Genomic DNA, 18498 nt, shown 5'->3' on the forward strand with positions numbered 1-18498 from the left:
ATCCAGAACATCAGGATTATTCTGATCCCAGCAGTTTGGTGGATTCAGGAACAAAATGGGATTTAAATTAAATTGTATCTGGTCAAATAAACAACATTTATAATGTAGAATATATACAGTTTTGATTATTTCACAATTAAAGAACTTTTCCCCAACTATTAGCAAATTTAATGAGATTTGAAGTTTAAATTTGAAACACATGGGAAAATGTTACCAATGTATTTGACTGATGTACTGTATATTTGCATTTTTAAAATCTATTTAAACATCCAGACCAGATGAGATCATTTCTGGCTGTTTAAAAAACACTGAAGAAACCAAAAACCAATCCAACAAAGTATAAATGAAACAGTAATCTATTTCAATTTAAAAAAAAAATTTTTAATTGCTTTATTTATATATATATTAAATTTGTTGAATTATTGTGTTCAAGTCTTAAATCATTTTAGACAGGTCTTAAATGTTCTTATGCCCTCCATGGGCGAGCATTTCACTCGCATTTGCCCCTAAAAAAAAAAATACATGTGTGAAACGGGGAAAATCACAAAAACAGAAAGAGCACAACCTGCGATTGGTCAAAAACTACAAATCCCACAATTCTCTGGCCTCAACAATAACAGTAGTTGGTGTAAGTAAGGGAGAGTGGAGCTGTCGGTGAAAAGAGGAAACAACGCCACGTCTGGTCCTGTTCTTGTTCGTTCACACCGTCACCGTTTATTCGTTACGTCCGCGGTGTAAAAGGCCGTGACGCAAAGACGCGATTAGGCGCGAGACGCGGTATACGCGACTTTTTTTTTTTTGCGACGCTACACGCGATTCTTTTATGGCGACGGGACCCTCGCGTCTTCGTCTATTTCATCGTGTTTGGTGGGAAGACCCACGAGGGGCTTCCCACGAGGGGCTTCCCACACAAACACGAGGAACGCTTTTTTTTCGCGCGAGCTTTTACGCGCAACCAAACGCGAGATACGCGAGTTAACGCTCGTTTTCACGAGCCCGCCCATTTTCACCACAACAATTTTTTTTTTTTTTTTTTTTTTTTTTTTCAAAAGAGGTTAAATCGAAAGCAACTGGTCTGGACTTAGTTATTTGTCTAGGAAGACGTTTCACCTTCATCCAAGAGGCTTCATCAGTTCATGTAGCATCTGACCAGGCTGGGACTGGTCCAACTATCTGGTGTGGAGACTCAGTATAAGTCCAGTTGCTTTCGATTTAACCTCCTTTGAAATACTATGACCTGGACAAATGAGAATATGCACAGGCCTACAACAACATTTCTGCTCTCACCAACCATGGTTGAGGTCACAACGCTGCGCTGTAGCTGCTCTGGAAGTCCGAGACACTGAGGCCAAAGAGGAGCAGTGCGTCGCTGTGTCGGACTGTTTGGATTTAAGAAGCTGCACAGAGTCAGGTGAGCAGAAGCTGCCCCCCCCCCCCCCCCCCCCCCCCCCCCCTCACCGTGGACAGCGGCACAGACACAGAGACAACATGGAGCTGTGTGACAGGTTGAGTTTTATTTATCATGATAATTACAGTTTTTCTCAATCGCTTTGGTGCTATTCTCAGATCAGAATGAAAGTTCTCATAACTATTAGTTCAACCTCCACAACATGTAATCATTTGTCCACATCATAGTAGCAGTTTCTCCTTCCTCTGAACAAATTGCAAATGCTTTTGGACATGTATCAGTTGCTCTCATACAATTCTCTGCTGTTTTACAACATTATCATTTGTTTATGTCATGTCAGTCAAAATGAACTATACTTTTGAACGCGGAATAGTCTTTCCCTATAAAACTAATAGTCCTCATTTCATTGCTTGAGTCATTACAAAATTGTTGAACTAGTTTTCGAAATCTGTCAAACTAATTTTAAATGTTGGGAGAAGCACTGTGAATTCAATGATTCAAACATTTACAGTAAGGAACAACAGGTATGTATTCAGCACTAAACAATCTGCACTGCTGTCATTGTGTCAGGCATTACTGTAAGATACAGTGGGACAAGAACTTTTTTACATTTAGACTTACACGGTACTGCACTACAGCATTTTATAAGTAGGAAGCACTTTGACAGTATTGTACACTACAGTAATAATGGTTGATGCAGTACATGTACTGTACATTACTGTAATTTTACTCTGCATCACATAGGATTACAAGACAACCTCACAGAGGTGGAAGAGACTGAGCCCATTACAAACAATGGCATAAGGTTGAAAGAGATACAATGTAAGGATGACATTACTGTATCTTTGGGAATATTGAATCTGTTTCAATCGCTACAATTGACAGAGTGATGTAGATGGAAATGTGACTGGAACGTCTGGATGTGCAGGAATGATTTACAGTACTCTGTAGGTTCAGTTACCATATGTACTGCAACATTGTTTATGTAAAGTTGTACCCTAAGAGTGTTTCTTATGTTTGTTGTAGATGACTGTAGTGTATTTTTCCTTTGCACAATGCTGTGAACAAATCAGAATTGCAAAGAGCATATGCAGTAGAAATGTGAAACATACATATTCAGTATCTCCACTAAAACTAAACTACTAAACTAAACTTTGCCGCATTTTGTTATAAGTTGTTACATATTGCATTAGTTACAAAATACAAGTGTTGCACTTTTTTATATAGAAACTTTAATAATAATTTTGTGCAAAATGTAACAACTTATTACAAAATGCAGCAAAGTTTATTACATATTGTGTTTGTTATGGAACTGTGTACTTTTTACTTGCAGTTGCATTTTTCGACCAGTAGACGGCGCAGTAGTTTAATTCATGTGTTTTTTGCGTGCATGGGTTTTTACAGGAAGTGATGTAGCTATACGGATGTTGTTTTTTACCTGCTCCGTAGCAAGAGAGTTCTCCGTCCTCACGTTTGTACCCCTTTGTAGTGGCAATATGAGTAAGTAAACATTATTTGTCATTAGTAGATTGCAAACGCTTCTGTAGGCTAGTTTATCGTAATTTGTTCATTAACGAGCGAGAGTTGATCGCGGACTCTGCCCGTAGATCTGTGTGTGAGTGTGTGTGTGTTAGATCCGCTACCTCCGTTAGCAGCTGGTTACATGTAAACTTGTATTATTTACCTTGTGGTAATTGAACCTTTTTGTATTTGTTTCAGTTTCACAATTTCTGGCAATAAATGCGATCCAGTCACAACTCCAGCCTGTTCCTTGGATACAATGTCAGAAAGAGTTTAGCTGGCTGTGAATCCCAGTCCAGGACACTAGTCAACACTGGGTGAAGCAGTACAGTGAAATCATAGCACTCGGCGAGGGACGTCGACAAACTGTTGGACACTGACTAGAGAGCCAGTCACAGACACATACTCACCTTCACCAGCCCTTCCCAGCCAAGCATAATGGAGACATCGGAGGCTCAAGGTCAAGATAGTGAGGAGACCAAATCACTCTCCGCTCACTCCTTAAAGTCCTCAAAGTCAGAAAGGCTGACTGTTAGATCATCAGCAAGAGCTTCAAGCAGGTCAACTACATCGAGCAGAGCAAGTATGGCAGCAGCAAAGGCTCAAGCGGAAGCACAGGCTGCTAAAGCCAGGCTAGCCTACGCTGAGAAAGAAATGAACATAAAGGTGGAAAAAGCTCGCTTAGAAGCAAGTCTTGGTGTACTTGAGCTACAGAAAGAGGCTGATGCTGCCATGGCCAAAGCAGAGGTGATGGAGCTTGCTGCTGCTCAGCTCGACGCTGCAGAGCGAAGCGGTGAGTTTGACTTCTTGCCTACCCAGGCAACCCCAGAGCAGAAAGTGACTGATTACATAAATAAACACAATCACACTGAACTTCCTCAAAGTCAGAAAGACACTTTTATGCAGCATTGTGGCACCACCTGTCAGCAAAAACAAGCGAAACCTTTGCCGACATTCACACCTTTTCAACGAGAACCAAATCGCCACCAATTCTCACCACTAGATGGCAGCAAACCAACACTACAAAGAGATGTAGTTCAACAAAGTCCTCCCTACAATGTGTTACAGCCACAGTATAGGTTCGCTACGAACCACACAGCTTCCGACAACGCAACCAGTGACCTCGCAAGGTTCTTAGCAAAGAGTCAGCTTGTGAGTGGAGGACTGACTAAGTTTGATGACCAACCAGAGACTTATCTGAGCTGGAAGACCACGTTTCAGAGTACCATTGCAGATCTTGGACTAACTGACACTGAAGAAATAAATCTGCTCATCAAGTGGCTGGGCCCTGAGTCCTCTGAACATGCTAAAAGGATGAAAGCAGTCAATATACGTCACCCATCTGCTGGTTTAAATATGATCTGGACAAGACTTGAAGAATGCTATGGCTCATCAGAAGCAATAGAAAGAGCCCTGTTTTCCAGGATAGAAAACTTTCCAAAGCTCTCCAGCAAAGAACCTCGCAAGCTTCGTGAGCTCTCCGACCTGCTCTGTGAACTGGAAGCTGCAAAGCTAGATGGATACTTACCTGGTTTAAGTTACTTCGACACAGCCAGGGGAGTGAGTCCAATTGTGGAGAAGCTACCCTTTCACCTTCAGGAAAAGTGGACAGCGGTCGGGTCAAGGTTTAAAGAAGACTATAAAGTTGCCTTCCCACCTTTCTCTTTCTTTTCTGAGTTTGTGAGGAAAGAGGCTAGAGCAAGGAATGACCCAAGCTTCACCACAGCTCATCCCTCCTCTGTCAGCTTCAAGAAAGAGAGGCTTCCAGGTAATTACAACACAAGGCCATCAGTCACAGTGCACAAGACAGACGTGTCAACAGATGTACACACACACACAGCGGTTAAACATGCAACTGAAGATATAAGCAGGCAATGTCCTATACATCACACACCGCACCCACTGAAAAGATGCAGAGGTTTCCGAACAATGCTATTGGAAGACAGAAAGAAATTCATCAAAGACAATAACATCTGCTATCGTTGCCTTGCATCCACCAGTCATCAGGCAAAAGATTGTCACTATTAAGTGTGTGGAGTGTGACAGTGAGAGGCACCTGGCAGCTCTCCACCCTGGCCCACCAGTGCAGACACCAAAGCCCCTCTCTTCCTCCAAAGAGCATGGCGGGGAGAGTCTGAGCTCATCAAACCTAGATGTTACCGCCACCTGCACAGAGGTATGTGGAAATGGGATCACAGGGAAATCCTGCTCCAAGATTTGCCTGGTACACGTCTTCCCAGAAGGACAACGACATAACATCAAGAGGATGTATGCAATCATAGACGATCAAAGTAATCTGTCCCTTGCAAAGACTGAGTTTTTTGATATGTTTAACATCCAGGGCACAGTAGAACCATACACCCTCAAGACTTGTGCTGGCACAACAGAAACATCAGGCAGAAGAGCATGTGGTTATACAGTGGAGTCAGCAGACGGGAAATTGAACTTTCCTCTCCCTGTGCTCATTGAATGCAATGCTATCCCTAATAATAGAGAAGAAATACCTACCCCTGAAGCCGCACGTCATCACCATCATCTGAGGTCAGTCGCTGCTGAGATACCGCCCCTCGACCCAGATGTTGACATCCTCCTGCTCATTGGACGGAACCTTCTGAGAGCTCACAAGGTGAGAAAACAGTTGAACGGCAGACACAATGACCCATATGCACAGAAGCTTGACCTGGGCTGGGTTATCATCGGCGATGTGTGCCTCGGCAGTGCTCACAAGCCAACTGAAGTGAGTGCTCTAAAAACACATGTGTTAAACAATGGACGCCCCAGCTTTCTCACCCCCTGTGACAACCGCTTCAGTGTGAAGGAGAATTTCAGCCTGATGGGTCACACAAAAGCAACTCCTCAACAGCCGCAACCACCAAACCCACACTCCAAGCCCACTGCAGAGAATTTAGGAGAGACTGTTTTTTGCCGCACTGTTACTGACAACCAGCTCGCACCTTCTGTCAAAGACACACTCTTTTTAAAGAAGATGAAAGGAGTCTTCAAAGACAAAAATAACAGCTGGGTTGCACCATTGCCGTTTAGGAGCCCCAGACGTCTGCTCCCAGACAACAGGCCCTATGCCTACAAGCGGCTTATGTCTCTTCGTCGCACACTTGACAAGAAGGAAGACATGAGAGCCCACTTCGTCGAGTTCATGCAGAAAATGATTGATAACAAACATGCAGAGCTTGCACCACCTTGTGATAAGGATAAAGAGAGATGGTATCTTCCCACTTTTGGCGTCTACCACCCGCAGAAGCCCGGGAAGATTCGAGTAGTGTTTGACTCGAGTGCACAGTTTGATGGAGTGTCTCTCAATGACGTGCTGCTTAAGGGGCCTGACTTGAACAACACCCTGTTGGGTGTGCTCCTCCGGTTTCGAAAGGAACCGGTTGCCATAACAGCCGACATAGAACACATGTTTTACTGTTTTGTTGTTTGTGAAGAGCACAGAGATTTCCTTCGTTTTCTCTGGTATGAAGACAATGATCTCAGCAAGGACGTGGTAGATTACCGCATGAGAGTACATGTGTTTGGAAATAGTCCCTCTCCAGCTGTGGCAATCTTCGGGCTGAGAATGGCAGCAAAGGAGGCAGAAGAGGTCTACGGCAGTGATGCACGACACTTCATAGAACAAGACTTTTACGTTGATGATGCCCTGAAATCCTTTCCAACTGAAGCTGAGGCTGTCGATGTCCTGCAGAGAGCTCAAAAGATGCTTGCTCTCTCTAATCTGCGTCTCCACAAAATCGCCTCCAACAGAGTGGAGGTGATGAACGCCTTTTCTCCTGAAGACAGAGCCAAGGAAATCAAAGATCTGGACCTCTCCACAGATGAGCTTCCTGTCCAGCGCAGCTTGGGAGTGAGTTGGAATATCATGTCTGATACATTCACTTTCCATGTTCCTCAGAGCCAGAAGCCCTTCACTCGCCGTGGGGTGCTTTCAGTTGTAAACAGCTTGTTCGATCCTCTAGGCTTCCTTGCCCCTGTAACTATCAAAGGACGACTTTTACTCAGACAGCTCTCCAACAGTGACCTTGAGTGGGATAGCCCTCTTCTCCCCGACATGTATGATGGCTGGAGAAGCTGGCAAGAGTCGCTGCAGGATCTCCAGGCACTGCATATCCCTCGCACATATGTCTCCTTCTCCATTTCACAAGCTAAGTGTATTGAGCTTTGTATGTTTTCAGATGCTTCAGTCAGAGCTATAGCCGCAGCAGCCTATCTGAAAGTCACACATGGAGATGGACACACTGAAGTTGGCTTCATCATGGGAAAGGCCAAGTTGGCTCCAGTACCAGAGCTCACCATCCCCAGACTGGAGCTCTGCGCCGCGGTGCTCGCTGTGGAGTTGTCTGAGCTCCTCACAGAAGAAATTGACATGAAAATAGACAAAACTACATTCTACACAGACAGTAAAGTGGTGCTAGGATACATAAACAACCAGCACAGAAGATTTCATGTATATGTAAACAATCGTGTACAGAGAATCAAGCAATCCTCCCTACCAGATCAGTGGAGATATGTCTCAACAGAGCACAACCCAGCAGATCATGGCTCTAGGTCTGTAGGAGCAGGGAAGCTTGCCAGCACCACGTGGTTATGTGGTCCTGCGTTTCTTTTGCAGCCTGAGAGCACAACACCCGAGAAAGGCCCATTTGAGCTTGTTAAACCAGAGGCAGATGTTGAAATTCACTCTAAAGTGACAGTGCTCACCACCACAGTCTCTACAAAGCATTTGGGCTCAGCACGTTTTGAGCGCTTCTCTAAGTGGACGTCCCTGATCAAAGCAGTAGCTCACCTTTGTCACATCTCTCACAGCTTCATCAAATCCAGAGAAGAAACCAGTTGTGCAGGATGGCACCTCTGCAAGACAAGTCTCACAGATGAAGCTTTAACTCAAGCAGAACACACAGTGATCAGATGTGTCCAGCATGAAGTGTATTCAGAAGAAATCAAATGCATCATGGCAAAACGAGGTCTGTCCTCCAACAGTTCTCTTCACAAGCTTCATCCAGTCATCGATGAAAATGGCCTACTCCGGGTAGGAGGACGCCTTGCAGAGTCAAACGTGTCAAGTCGTGAAGCTAACCCTCTTCTGATCCCAGGCAAGCATCACATCACTACACTGCTGATCCGCCATCATCATGTGGCTGTAAAGCATCAAGGAAGGCACTTTACTGAGGGAGCGGTGAGAGCAAGTGGCCTGTGGATAGTAGGAGCCAAGAGGTGTATTGGCAGCATTATCCATAGATGTGTGACCTGCAGGAAACTACGCGGCAGAGAGGAGCAGCAAATCATGGCAGATTTGCCAGCTGAACGTTTACAGACTGACCCCCCGTTTTCTTATGTTGGCCTTGATGTATTTGGACCATGGGAGGTCATTGCACGCCGCACTAAAGGAGGACTAGCCAACAGTAAGAGATGGGCGGTTCTGTTTACATGCATGTCCACTCGAGCTGTTCACATCGAAGTGATTGAAACTATGAGCTCTTCCAGCTTCATCAATGCACTTCGCAGATTCTTCGCGATCAGAGGTACTGCTAAGCAGTTGAGGTCAGACTGTGGCACCAACTTTGTTGGTGCAGCCAGGGAGCTGAAGCTGGAGCCTCCAAAGCCTGGTGAGATGAGTGTAGACAGCTACCTCCTCAATCAAAGATGTTCATGGATGTTCAACCCGCCCCACTCATCCCACATGGGTGGCACGTGGGAGCGGATGATAGGAATTACACGACGCATCCTGGATTCAATGCTCTTACAAGTGAGCCACTCCAAGCTGACTCATGAGGTTCTGATAACCCTGATGGCTGAAGTTACAGCTATTATTAATGCAAGACCTTTAGTGCCTGTCTCCACTGACCCAGAAGCTCCTCTGATCTTAACCCCCTCAACTCTACTCACCCAGAAGTTTGGTGTCCTCTCACCTCCCCCTGGAGACTTCACCAAAGCTGACATGTTCAAATTTCAGTGGAAAAGGGTTCAAGTTCTTGCTGACACTTTCTGGGCTCGGTGGCAGAAAGAATACCTCAACATGCTCCAGAGTCGTCAAAAATGGCAGCTCATCAGGCCAAACATGAAGGAAGGAGATATTGTTCTTCTAAAGGACAAGCAACTGAAAAGAAATGAATGGCCAACAGGAGTCATAGTAAAAGCTCTTCCAAGTAAAGATGGCCTTGTCAGGAAAGTGGAGGTCAAGGTTACCCACAACAAGTCTAAAAAGACTTTCCTCAGACCCATTTCAGAGTGTATTCTTCTCTTATCTCCAGGAGATTAGATTGTGTAAATTTGTTATTGTGGCATTTTTAAAATAATGCCAGACGGGGAGTGTTATGGAACTGTGTACTTTTTACTTGCAGTTGCATTTTTCGACCAGTAGACGGCGCAGTAGTTTCATTCATGTGTTTTTTGCGTGCATGGGTTTTTACAGGAAGTGATGTAGCTATACGGATGTTGTTTTTTACCTGCTCCGTAGCAAGAGAGTTCTCCGTCCTCACGTTTGTACCCCTTTGTAGTGGCAATATGAGTAAGTAAACATTATTTGTCATTAGTAGATTGCAAACGCTTCTGTAGGCTAGTTTATCGTAATTTGTTCATTAACGAGCGAGAGTTGATCGCGGACTCTGCCCGTAGATCTGTGTGTGAGTGTGTGTGTGTTAGATCCGCTACCTCCGTTAGCAGCTGGTTACATGTAAACTTGTATTATTTACCTTGTGGTAATTGAACCTTTTTGTATTTGTTTCAGTTTCACAATTTCTGGCAATAAATGCGATCCAGTCACAACTCCAGCCTGTTCCTTGGATACAATGTCAGAAAGAGTTTAGCTGGCTGTGAATCCCAGTCCAGGACACTAGTCAACACTGGGTGAAGCAGTACAGTGTTTAAGAATTTTATTACAAAATGTGGCAGATTTTACAAAATATTACATCATGAGGTGAAATTAATTACATTATTACAAAATGCGGCCTCAATACAGGCCTCAATTAAATTAATAATTAAAAAACGGTTTTCTTTACAATTTATTTAGTCAAATAGAAATGAAATCAAAGAAATGAAATGTTTTGTATTTGTTCCTACAGGATGATCAGGAGGAGAGCGAGGCTGCAGCTCAGAGGTCAGAGGTCATCTCGCCTGTCTCCCCGTGCGGCGCTGTGACGTCATCGTCGTCGTGGTCACCATGGTGGGGGGCGTGGTGGTGTGCGGCTCCATCGGCTCGGTCAGAGCTCTGTGGGAGACCCGGATCAAGAGGAGGAGGGAGGAGCAGGACGAGGAGGAGCAGCAGAGGAGGAGGAGCGGCACCGAGCGGCGCTCCAGACTCAGCCTGGGGGTCTTGGAGGACCGGGCCGTTCTGGCTCCACTCAGACAGAAGCTGCAGACCGAGGACGGACGGCTGGTGCTCCGCATCGAGCAGGAGGAGTGGAAGGTATCTACAGATTATTGTCCTGGTCCAGTCTTCGGTCTGATGCAGGGGCCTAACTTTGGGTTAAACATTTGGGGGGGGTTAAGATATCTGTCTGTATAGGGATTTTTTAAAGCAAAAAAGTCACCGTATGCGTGGAAAAGTGCTAAATTATTAACTTTGATAAAAGGACAAGGCTTATTTACCTCTTTATTTTGTCATTTTCATATTCGTTACAGTAGTAAAATGAACTTAAAGCAGAAGTAAGCAGAATGTTTGTGTTAAAGCAGAAGTAAGCAATATTTTTGTGTTCATATAAGTCTTAACTCAGTGATATGACTATAACCTCTTTGGGACAGTGTCTTTTCTCCTTTTATATGATGAACCAGCCATTTAAGACTGTTTCTTGGCCTTGTGGCTCTTTTCATTATGTTTCTGTGCAGAATATGGACTTGACCAATTATGACCAGGGATTACTACGTCTACGTCATGAAATAACGGCGCTACTTTTTTCAGTAACAGTAATCAAAAAAGTTACTGTTTCCCCGTTACAACGCTGTTACCGTTACTGACAATAAAATGCGCCGTTACTTGACTCAAGAAGTCCCATCAGAAAATAGTAATAGGCTACACCTGTTAAAGTTTACGTTATACATTTTTTTTTCGGTCCATCAACTAGTCTAACATATTTGAGCATTTTATGAAATAAAAGTAACTCAATAGTTACTGTTATTATGTAGTAATTCAGTTACTATTTTACTTTTTGGTAGGGCTGCAACTAACGATTATTTTCATTATCAATTAATCTGTCGATTATTTAAACGATTAATTGATTTGTTGTTTGTTCAATAAAATGTTGAAAATCATCAACCAGTGTTTCCCAAACCACCAGACGACGTCCTCAAATGTCTTGTTTTGTCCACAAACCAAAGAGAGACTCAGTTTATTGTCATAAAGGAACAAAGAAACCAGAAATATTCACATTTAAGAAGCTGAAATCAGAGAATTTGGACTTTTGTTCTTAAGAAACGACTCAAACTGATTATTAGATTATCAAAACAGTTGATAATTAATTTAATAATCGATTATTGTTTGATTAATCAAGTAATTTTTTTTTTTTTTTTTAATATCATAAATGACGCCCTTGGTCTGATGTGAGTGTTTGTCTCCAAATCCCCAAACAGATCGGTCAGTAGTAGCTCCGACAGGTCAAAGAGGGGGTTTAGGCATGGGTGCAGATCCCGGGGGGGATTTCTGAAAAACATGAATTGTCCCCCCCAATAAAAATACCCCAAACTATTCAAAATTTAACAAATGTATTTTCAGACTTCACATTCCTCACATCGAAAAAGAAATTATTGAAATGGTGGAACAAATAATGTTTGACAAATATATTTCTAGGGCTGACCCGATTATCATATTTCGATAATCGAAGCTTCGCGTACATAAAATCGATTTTAATCGAAGCTTCGACAGCCAGTGGGGTGCGCGATCGTCACGTCTGACGGGGGGGGGGGGTCGTAGCGGAAATAATGAAAGTAATGGCAAACAAACACTGCATATCTCATAAATCAAGCAGGTTTCCAGGATGCCAAGTCGCCTACTCATTTTAATAATTTAATAATTAACAATTGCCGATGAGAACCGGTGTCAAAAAGGAAAAAAGGAAGAAAAAAAAACAATCGATCACGGACTTAAAGATCGATTACCATGGCAACGAACGAAGCTTCGAAGCTTCGATTTTTTTGGGTCAGCCCTATATATTTCTGACTCCACATTCCACCTCTAGTCTCCTCCACTACAATGCAAATGATGGGTAGTTTCTTACTCAGACGCCGATGATATCAGCAGGCTTTAAAAAAAAACGACCCCCTCAATCTTAGGGCTTCATATTTTTTAATCATGCATAAAGTTCCATACACTGGGAGAAAGGGAAGATGGTGAGAAGAATTGGGGATCTGGGAGGGTCGGTGGGAGGCGAAAGATAAGAACGTGAGTAGATATTATATGTCCGAGACCCTTTAAATTATAATTTACTAATATAACAGCAGTGATACGTGCTGTTGGCTGTTTAGGACAAATAAACAAGAAAGGTATAAGCACAATAAATGATTCCCTGTGCAGGACTTTTTGAATGATATGCCGAGACTCTGCGGAGTTGTGATTTATGGCGGCATGGTATGAGCTGCATATGGGCAAAACAAAAAAACAAACAAAAAAAATCACTTTTGTGTCCCCCCCAATCCTGGCATCGGATCTGCACCCCTGGGTTTAGAAGACCGACCCTGTAGCCGGTCTCACCATGTGTCTTCCTGGTTCTGGTTCTGGTCTCAGGGATGTTGACGTGGCTCAGAGAGCTGATGCTGAGCTACAACAGAGTGCAGGTGGTTCCCGAGGAGCTGAGCGGCTGTGAGAGTCTGGAGAGACTGGAGCTGGCCATGAACCGGGAGCTGGACCACCTCCCTGACCAGGTACGGACCAGGGGCCGGATAGGAGTCGACTTAATGAGTAAAACAAATTCTTGACTGAAAGATGCACTTAAAAGGTAGTTATCAAGCATCTTAATCAGACTTTTAGTGAAGTGTAGGACTGAATCTTAAATGCCGGTCTCAGAGCTGAGTTACCACAGTACTGTGCCGTAAACTGAATTTTAGATGTCACTTCCAATTCTTCCAAGTCTTAGAGGATTTTAGTCTTAAGTGCTGAGAATTTGTGGAATTTAGTCCAACTCTCAAACTTAAGAATAAAAGCTTTTTATCAACTTTCTCAAGTCTAAGAATAACTCATACTCCCCCAGATATTTAAAGGGATAGCATTTTGGCAAATTGGCCCATTGCACATTCACCACGCTATGAGATAATAACACAACGTTACCAGACAGAGTTGTTTTAGAGGAAAATGCAGAGACTGCTTGCTGAAAAACTGTACCTGAAGGCAACGCACATCAGCGGTTTTGCATGAATTTCCCTCTACAACAACTCTGTGTGGTAACGTTCTGTTATTATCTCATAGCGTGGTGAATGTGCAGGTCACAACTTGTCCACCAGAGCGTTTTGGAGTTGTTGGATTGTGTATTTGATGAGTTTGATGAGGGAAACCAAGAAATCGCCTCCGTAGCATAGCTCTGAGCAGCTCACGGCTCTGCTCCGCCGTTCTAAAAACAGCTTGCACCGACAATTAAAGGTAACGAACCTACTGCTGCTATGACTATAGGGGTTATGGCAATGAGCCAATTTGCCAAAATGTTGAGCTATCCCTTTAAGACTAAAATGGCCTCGAAGATGCTTTGTAAATACGGCCCCAGAACTTGAACCAGGATCTACATGAAGCACGAGCACTAACATGAATAACAAGGTTCATGTGACACCTAACTCGTCTGATCAGTGGGTGTGTGGAGGGGTTCTCCAGAGGTTCTGGTCCAGCTGCTGGTCTCAGGTCTGTTCTGTGTCCCCTCTCTAGTTCAGACACCTGAGGAACCTGCAGCACCTGGATCTGTCCATGAAGGACTTCACCGGCATGCCGGACTGCGTGGTCGCTCTGCCGGCGCTCCAGTGGCTCGACATGGGAGGAAACCGTCTGCAGTGTTTACCTGAGGACATCCACAGGTGGGTGGTGGAGACACAGTGTGAGCCCCCCGCACTCTGTCACCTTTATTTATACATCTATTCTTGGACTTTTGCCTACATATTTGTATTTACACACGTGTAGAAACCTCAGCCGATGTGGCCTTCGTTCTCTGGACATTATACAGATGCAGGAATGGAACTGGGCAAAAAGGCTTTTAAATGTTCTGCCCCGTCGACCTGGAACGATGTGCAGCAGCACTTTTTCCATTTAATTTCATTTTGATTTATTCCATTCATGGTATACACAGGGTTGCGCATATTTACATAATGTACACATTGTCACCATGAATGAAAAGGAGCAGGATGAAGAAAACGTATAGTACCTGCCCCTCTCTGTTGTTATACTTACATTGGCTTACTTCAACACCAATATTATACTCTATTTCAAAATATTAAAGATGATGAAACATAGTAGTGACAAGAAAACAAACAAAATAGCAGTGGACACCACTCGTCTATCTATCTTTTCTTTTTTTCCCCTTCTTTTTCTCTTTCTCCTTCTTCTTTTTTGTAGACGCTTATCTTTTCTTTTTTAAACATTTTCTTAAACTGAGACATACTTGTACAACTTTTCAGTTCCTTGCTTTGTGAATGCCACAATTTTACACCTGCAACAGAAATACACATTTGTTTTAAGCTTAGCCTTGCAAATGTATGTTTAACCCTCAGATCCTGTTAAAAATCACTAACGTTCCCCTGATTGGGACATTTTTTGTACCCTGTTTTCAAACACACACCACGTCAAAGTAAAAATAGGTATTACAATCATTTTTTGGGGGGCCTGATGGGCGACCTTGATGCTGATTGGTCACGTGATGTTTGGCGCTGACGTTGATGCTGTGCTCTCCTGCACTTCCCCATCCTGAACGCCTCATTGGACCAGAGCTGCCAGAACATCACCTACAAGGTACGACCCAGACCGGTCCAGACCGGACTTCTTTATTTTCTACATTGTAGATTCATTTGCCATCCAGGATCACGTAATCCACCTTTACCTTTACCCCAGTTGTTCAGAGCAGATACAAATTTTTCTAGATGAGCAAATCCAGATAATGAGTGTTTTTAAATGTGACTGTGACAAGGCAATTTTATTTGTATAGCCCGTTTTTACCAACAGTTTGTCTCAAAGGGCTTTACATCCCATCATAACAACATCCTCTGCCCTTAGACCCTCACATCCACTGAGGAAAAACTCCACTTTTTTTTTTTTTTTAAGATTTGTTTTTTATTAACAGAATCTCTTACAGGATGTTATGGTGCATAGCAAGACTCTACAGTTTGTTACAATGAGATAGATCGTATTTTACAGGGAGAACGTACTGTACATAATCTTACAAATACACCACAAGGATGATTTCAGGAAACCCTTTTAACAGGGAAACAATTGGAGAAACCTCAGGGTGGAAAACATGGAAATTGAAGGGGAAAAGGGGGAGAGGAGGAGAGGAGAGAAGAGAGGAGAGGAGGGGAGGAGAGAGGAGGAGAGGGGAGGAGAGGAGAGGAGACTAGGATGGGAGAGGAGAAGAGAAGGAGGAGGAGGGGAGGAGAGAGGAGAAGAGGGGAGAGGAGAGGAAGGGAGAAGAGGAGAGATGGGGAGAGGAGAGGGGGAGTAGAGAAGAGGAGGGGAGAGGAGAGAAGAGAAGAGGAGAGGGGAGGGGAGAAGAGGAGAAGAGAGTAAAGGGGAGGAGAGAAGAGGAGAAGAGAGAGGAGGTGAAGAGGGGAGGAGAGGGGAGAGGAGAGGAGGAGAGGAGAGGGGAGAGAAAGAAATGAGAAGAGAGGAGGGAAGGGGAGGAGAGGAGAAGAGGAGGGGAGAGATGGGGAGAACAGAAGAGAGGAGGGAAGGGGAGGAGAGGAGAAGTCTAATCCTGTAGCAGCGTAGCTATAAAATGCTTCACATCTTTTCTATCTAGTCACTGATGCTCCAGGTTCAGGTGCTGCAGTCGTCGTCGTTGTCGTCATTGCTGTTGTTGTTTGTGTGGTTGCCGTGGTGACCGTGTCTCTTGCCCTCAGGCGTCTCACAACATGGGGCTGGCGATGGACACGAGTCAGGGTCTGCTGGTCCCCAACGTGAAGAAGGTGCAGCTGCTCAGCGTGTTGGACATGGCCCAGGAGCTGAACCGGCTGCAGGCGCTCGGCGCCGTGGGGCAGCTGGGAACGTCGGAGCTGACGGGGGGAACGTTCACCCTGTCCAACATCGGATCAGTGAGTCCAGCCGCCACCGAGACGGACTCTAGACCCGGTCTAACCACAACCTGTTAGAACTAGATTAGAAAACTTTATTGATCCCCAAGGGGAAACTGCTTTGCCACCCAATAAAAACACATACTCCGCTTCGCGTCAGGCCGAACAACGCCCCTTAGCCGTGGTATAATGAGCAGAGACCACGGACTGGAGTGATATATTGCTTTTATAAAACGGTTACCAATAATGACAATATGAAAGAGGGATACGCAATCAATTTCATGTAGTTTTATTCAACCAGAAATACATATTATTCAATAAAATAGCCTCACTGTGGAAAAAATAGTCCCACCTCTCCAGACGTTAGCTCCAAGTAGCTCTGCATCTCGTCTTTTCCTCCGCTTTTTTTCAGGTGAAAGTCACTGCTCAGTCCCCTCTACCATTGTTAACCCTCTGGAGGTGAAAGTTCACCTTAAACATGTCAATTCAACTACTTTAGTCCATTTTTTAACATCGTAAAAACATCAACTGTCTTTGCTACGGACTGCAACAGTCCGTTGTCATGGATACATGACAACAACTTCCATTCACACCAGTCATACGTGCCTGAGGCGGAGTGATAGCCTACGCTGTGATAAGGCTTTAGAATAGTAGCCGTGGTATATGCTCAATATACCACAGTTAACAACCAATCAGATGGGCGGATTTCACCTTTCCGTTTTATAAATCCACTTAACAAACAATACAAACATTTCCATACCATTGCACAAAACTTATCAACATGATTGGATACTTCATACGACAGAGTAGGCTGCTCAAAGCAAGTGATTTAAATTGATATTAAAGGGACAACGAGGAGTTTCTATTTGGTTATAAAAAAAGTCTCACGTTAATGTGGATGAATCTACGCTACCACTTGTTAATGGGCCCATTTTAGATTATGTTATGTTATGTTATGTTATGTTTATTTATTTGATATGGACATCACAAATACATTGAGACTGTTCCAGTGGATAGACCAGATGCTTTGCTTGAGTGTGTTTAGCACAAGTGCTAATTTTCAACACCAGTCCATAGGCGGCTAATCTAAAAATACAGAACATATTATCAACAGTATTAGATAAAACCAAGTGCATGACACTACATCATGACAGTAACATACTAAAAAATACAGAGCACAAGATCAACGAGAGGAGATTGAGCAAACAGAAATCATGATCCTAACAGTAAAAGTAGTAACACTGAAGACGTCCATATTTATACATGTGAGCATTGTTGTTTTGCTTTTAATCCTCTGTTAAACGAGTTTGTGTCAGTCTCCAGTTTCAGGTGAGTGGGTAAAGTGTTCCATAGGTTAACCCCTTTTATTGAGAAGGCAGACTGTCCAAATGATGTTGTACACTTGGGAACAATGCAGTCGCCATAGTAGGAGGCTCGTGTGTTTACTCGGCTTGAGCTACAGCGTCTTTTTATCAGTGCAGAAAACAGGGCTGATACACAGTTATGAAGACATTTAAAAACCAGTCTGATATTAACAGTAAATTATAAAGTTTTCAAATGCAAGAAGGTTGTGTTTTCTCAGGATGCCGCAGTGGTGCCATCTCATTGGTTTTTGATCCATCATTTTTATTGCTTGCTTATATATTATTAGAAAACTTTATTGATCCCGAAGGGGAAACTGCTTTACCACCCAATAAAAACACATACATCCACTTAACAAACAATACAAACATTTCCATACCCCGCACAATCTCCGTTTATGGTGGGAACTACGACGGTATGTGATCGTCTTCCAACCTCTGACTTTATCTCTTGATGAATGAAAACATGAGTCTGTCTTGCACCGGTCAAAGAATTTCACGGTGCGGAGGCTCATAAATGTAGTGTGAAAACACTTTGCCTTTCCAAAACTCCTCGTTGTCCCTTTAACAAACAATACAAACATTTCCATACCATCGCACAAAACTTATCACCATGATTGGATACTTCATACGACAGAGTAGGCTGCTCAAAGCAAGTGATTTAAATTGATTTTAATATAGGCAAGGATAAATAAATGAATATACACCTCCAGAAGATTTAAAAAAACAACAACAGACAACCGCTATTTGTGGTTAAAATATCGGTAACACTTTACTTGAATAGGTATTCATAAGATTGACATAACACTGTCATAACCATGACATAACAGCTGTGATGAACATCAATGAATACTTATGACAGCTGTCGTTAAGTGTCATTCGGTAAGTTATGTCACTTTTAATGCAAAGTTGACATTGTTTGAGATGTTTTTGTTCTGACAACTTGACATAAAGACAATTTAAACTGTCATAGCAGACCTCATTGCCAAACTTAATAATAAGACA

General features: G+C 43.4%; 1 protein-coding gene across 2 annotated transcripts in view; it reads left to right on the forward strand.

Annotated features, from left to right (window-relative positions):
* The window catches only part of LOC310995557 (leucine-rich repeat-containing protein 39-like), a 40944-nt gene that overhangs the window by 20120 nt on the left and 2326 nt on the right, over positions 1 to 18498 (forward strand). The window contains exons 4-5 of one of the 2 annotated variants that reach the window (XM_083984646.1): positions 12660 to 12796; positions 15962 to 16153. In XM_083984646.1, coding sequence (XP_083840772.1) covers positions 12660 to 12796; positions 15962 to 16153 — 329 coding nt within the window. Of the gene's footprint in view, positions 1 to 12659; positions 12797 to 13784; positions 14049 to 15961; positions 16154 to 18498 lie in introns of those variants that run through there. The other variant, XM_083984647.1, reaches the window with a different exon arrangement.

The sequence above is a fragment of the Trachurus trachurus genome, assembly GCF_905171665.1.
Source record: "Trachurus trachurus genome assembly, chromosome: 13".
Classification (NCBI taxonomy): Eukaryota; Metazoa; Chordata; class Actinopteri; order Carangiformes; family Carangidae; genus Trachurus; species Trachurus trachurus.